General features: G+C 38.7%; 1 protein-coding gene across 1 annotated transcript; it reads right to left on the reverse strand.

Moving 5' to 3' along the window:
* Positions 1–363: 363 nt before the first annotated feature.
* LOC149384738 (2-oxoglutarate (2OG) and Fe(II)-dependent oxygenase superfamily protein) lies at positions 364–1,823 on the reverse strand. The gene is made up of 3 exons (XM_089624973.1): positions 1,283–1,823; positions 910–1,163; positions 364–834 (listed from the first exon to the last, which is right to left on the reverse strand). Exons 1-3 carry the CDS (start codon positions 1,655–1,657, stop codon positions 474–476), a joined length of 990 nt encoding a protein of 329 aa, XP_089481099.1. The 5' UTR covers positions 1,658–1,823; the 3' UTR covers positions 364–473.
* Between the last annotated feature and the right edge of the window lie 668 nt (positions 1,824–2,491).

Consider the following 2,491-nt stretch of genomic DNA (forward strand, 5'->3'; position numbering starts at 1 on the left):
TAAAATTTGAAAATTTGCTAAATAATCGACGTTTTGATATATTTTAAATAAATAGTTATTGTTGTGATATGATATTGTTTTGACGTTTTTAGTATTTCATTTAAAATCTAATGATTATTTATAATAATTAACTTTATAACTATTAATGTAGTTTTTTATTTTATTAATAAAATTTCGTAGTTATTTACTTAAAATTTATTAAAAATTGACTATATATCAAAACTAGAATTATTATATAATTATATATTCAGAGAACCATGTCCTCTTGTGCATGGTCCATAATGTTCTTGCATTATCATAGTCCATAATGTTATTGCATTATCCTATTTTTTTTACGTTTCTTTTTTGGCTCAGACATTGTCCTTTTCTACTGCCATCTTATCCTTGCGTGCATGATGAACAAGCCATGTTCATACGTTTTCAAGTATTTCGAAATAGCGAATTACAAATTAAACCATTACAAAAGTAGCTGTCTATTTGGCCAGGGAAGCTAGTATTCGGCGAGGAGGAGCGAAAGATCTGCGAGAGTGAAGCACCGCCAAGTTGTCGAGCAGCAAAACATCGCCTTTCTGCCACGGAAAAGCAACCGATTCCTCTTCGAGTATTGTGAGGCAGTCGTGGATGATATCTTCGGGCAACGGTTTCCCGTCTCCGAACGTGACGGCCTTCACAGGATCGTTCCTCGAGTCCTTCCACCCCGTGTACGCCGCGACCATGCTGTTGAACCAAACCTTGCGCTCTCTCGTTTCATCAAACTTGATCGCCGGAATCGGACCCATTATCGTTTTCACTCCGTCTTCCAACCATTCCAGCTTCATTCCCAGCTTGGCTGCCCTGTCAATAGATTCAGAGGGGGTTTCGATGATCGTGTACATAAGGACGTTAGAAACGGAGGGAATGAAAGCCAACCTCTGCTCCGCCACAGACTTGTCGGTGGTGAAGAAGGTTGATTTCCAGCCGCGTCCGATGGGGGAGGAAGGGTCGTCTTGTTCCCCCAAAACGCGGGTGTAGATGAGGCCGTGGCGCTCCAAGCGAGCCACAAAGTCGGGGTGTTTCTCTCTCATCCTCTCGTACACCACGTGGCTCATCGCTATTGGAGTCTCTCCCCCGCTCCCCGGCTCCACTTCACAGAAGAAAAACACTTTCCTCGGGAACTCCGGTACCTAACATGCAACTTGGTATACATTTAATACGATCTGGTTCTTCATCTAATTCATCAATTGACGTCGGCTTACTAATCAAAGAAGTTGCCAATTTTCCATGGATGGATTGGTGGTTTTACCTGAGCCATTTCGTGGTGAAATGGAATCTTCTGATCAGGAGGGGATTCGTTGGACGTGAAGACTCGGCCGAGGACGTTGGTCCTGGGGGCGGCTCCGCCGATGTAAGGGAGCTCTTCGAAGCCGAAGGACTCGACAACGGCGTTGAAATCGGCGGCGGAGTTCACCGGAAAGCCCCTGAAGAGCACCGCCCCGGAGCCGTGGAGCAGAGCTTGGACGTGCTGTCTCTGGGATTCGATGGCTTCGGTGAACTGAGAGAGAGATCGTTGGTGTTTCGATGGGATCGGAGGAGAGACCACCGCGGGAAACCGAACCATTCCGTCTAGGTAGAGCTTTTGTTGAGGGATTTGGATCTCCACCCACTTATCTCCTTCCATTGTTCCTTCTGTTGTGTGTTTTGGCGCCTAATTTCCGTATGTTTTGGTTTTGGATAGATTGCGTCTAGACGCTAGACAGACAAAAATGTCTAGGTTCACGCTTCAAACCGCTAGACAGACAATGTGTCTAGGTTCACGCTTCAAACCAAAAAACGATGGAGTGACAACTTACTCGTACCACGCCGAAACTCACGTTTTATAGTTGCCCTATTTTTACTTTCCATCTCTATTTTACAACCTTACATTAATAAATAATATTTTGTATCTCTACTCCATCTCTGTATTACATATATTTTCTCCCATTATTTTTTTTTATATTTCTATACATTATAAATATATTAATCCAAACCTATATATGTTATTAATAATTTGTCCTCAAATGCAAAAAAATGATCATTTGTTCTTCTATTGCACAAAATATGATAGTTTATTGATTGAAAACAAAGTACATAAATTAAAGCATTACATTTAATAATAAAAATAAATAAAAACACACCACAACATATTAAATGATTATACACTAATTGTCTATGTAAAATATTGTGATTTCTATTGTAGTAATTTTAATTAATTTTTTTTTCTTCAAGTATGAGTTGTATTTGAACCAAACTTGATTTGAACTAATATTTTTTAGAATACACTAATTTATAAATAAATACATAAAAGTATCCAATTATAGTTATAAATTAAATATTGGACTAATTTTACAATTTTTAAAAATTTTAAGTATTAAAAAAAGTTATAAAAATTGAATGGTGGATCTTCGAATATAAAGATCTATTATGGCCATCATCTTCATTTTTGAAGAATACATCTTCATAATATAAAGATGGA

Source organism: Urtica dioica, chromosome 9 (genome assembly GCF_054948205.1).
Source record: "Urtica dioica subsp. dioica isolate 48M chromosome 9, U.dioica_male_clone48M_v1_H2, whole genome shotgun sequence".
Classification (NCBI taxonomy): domain Eukaryota; kingdom Viridiplantae; phylum Streptophyta; class Magnoliopsida; order Rosales; family Urticaceae; genus Urtica; species Urtica dioica.

Excerpts from the sequence above, each read along its gene's own strand:
- LOC149384738 (XM_089624973.1), bottom strand. The coding sequence starts at position 1,657 with ATGGAAGGAGATAAGTGGGTGGAGATCCAAATCCCTCAACAAAAGCTC. Across the intron at positions 1,164-1,282 it reads TTCACCACGAAATGGCTCAG|GTACCGGAGTTCCCGAGGAA; the intron begins GTAAAACCACCA and ends GTTGCATGTTAG. Across the intron at positions 835-909 it reads AAGTCTGTGGCGGAGCAGAG|GGCAGCCAAGCTGGGAATGA; the intron begins GTTGGCTTTCAT and ends ATCTATTGACAG.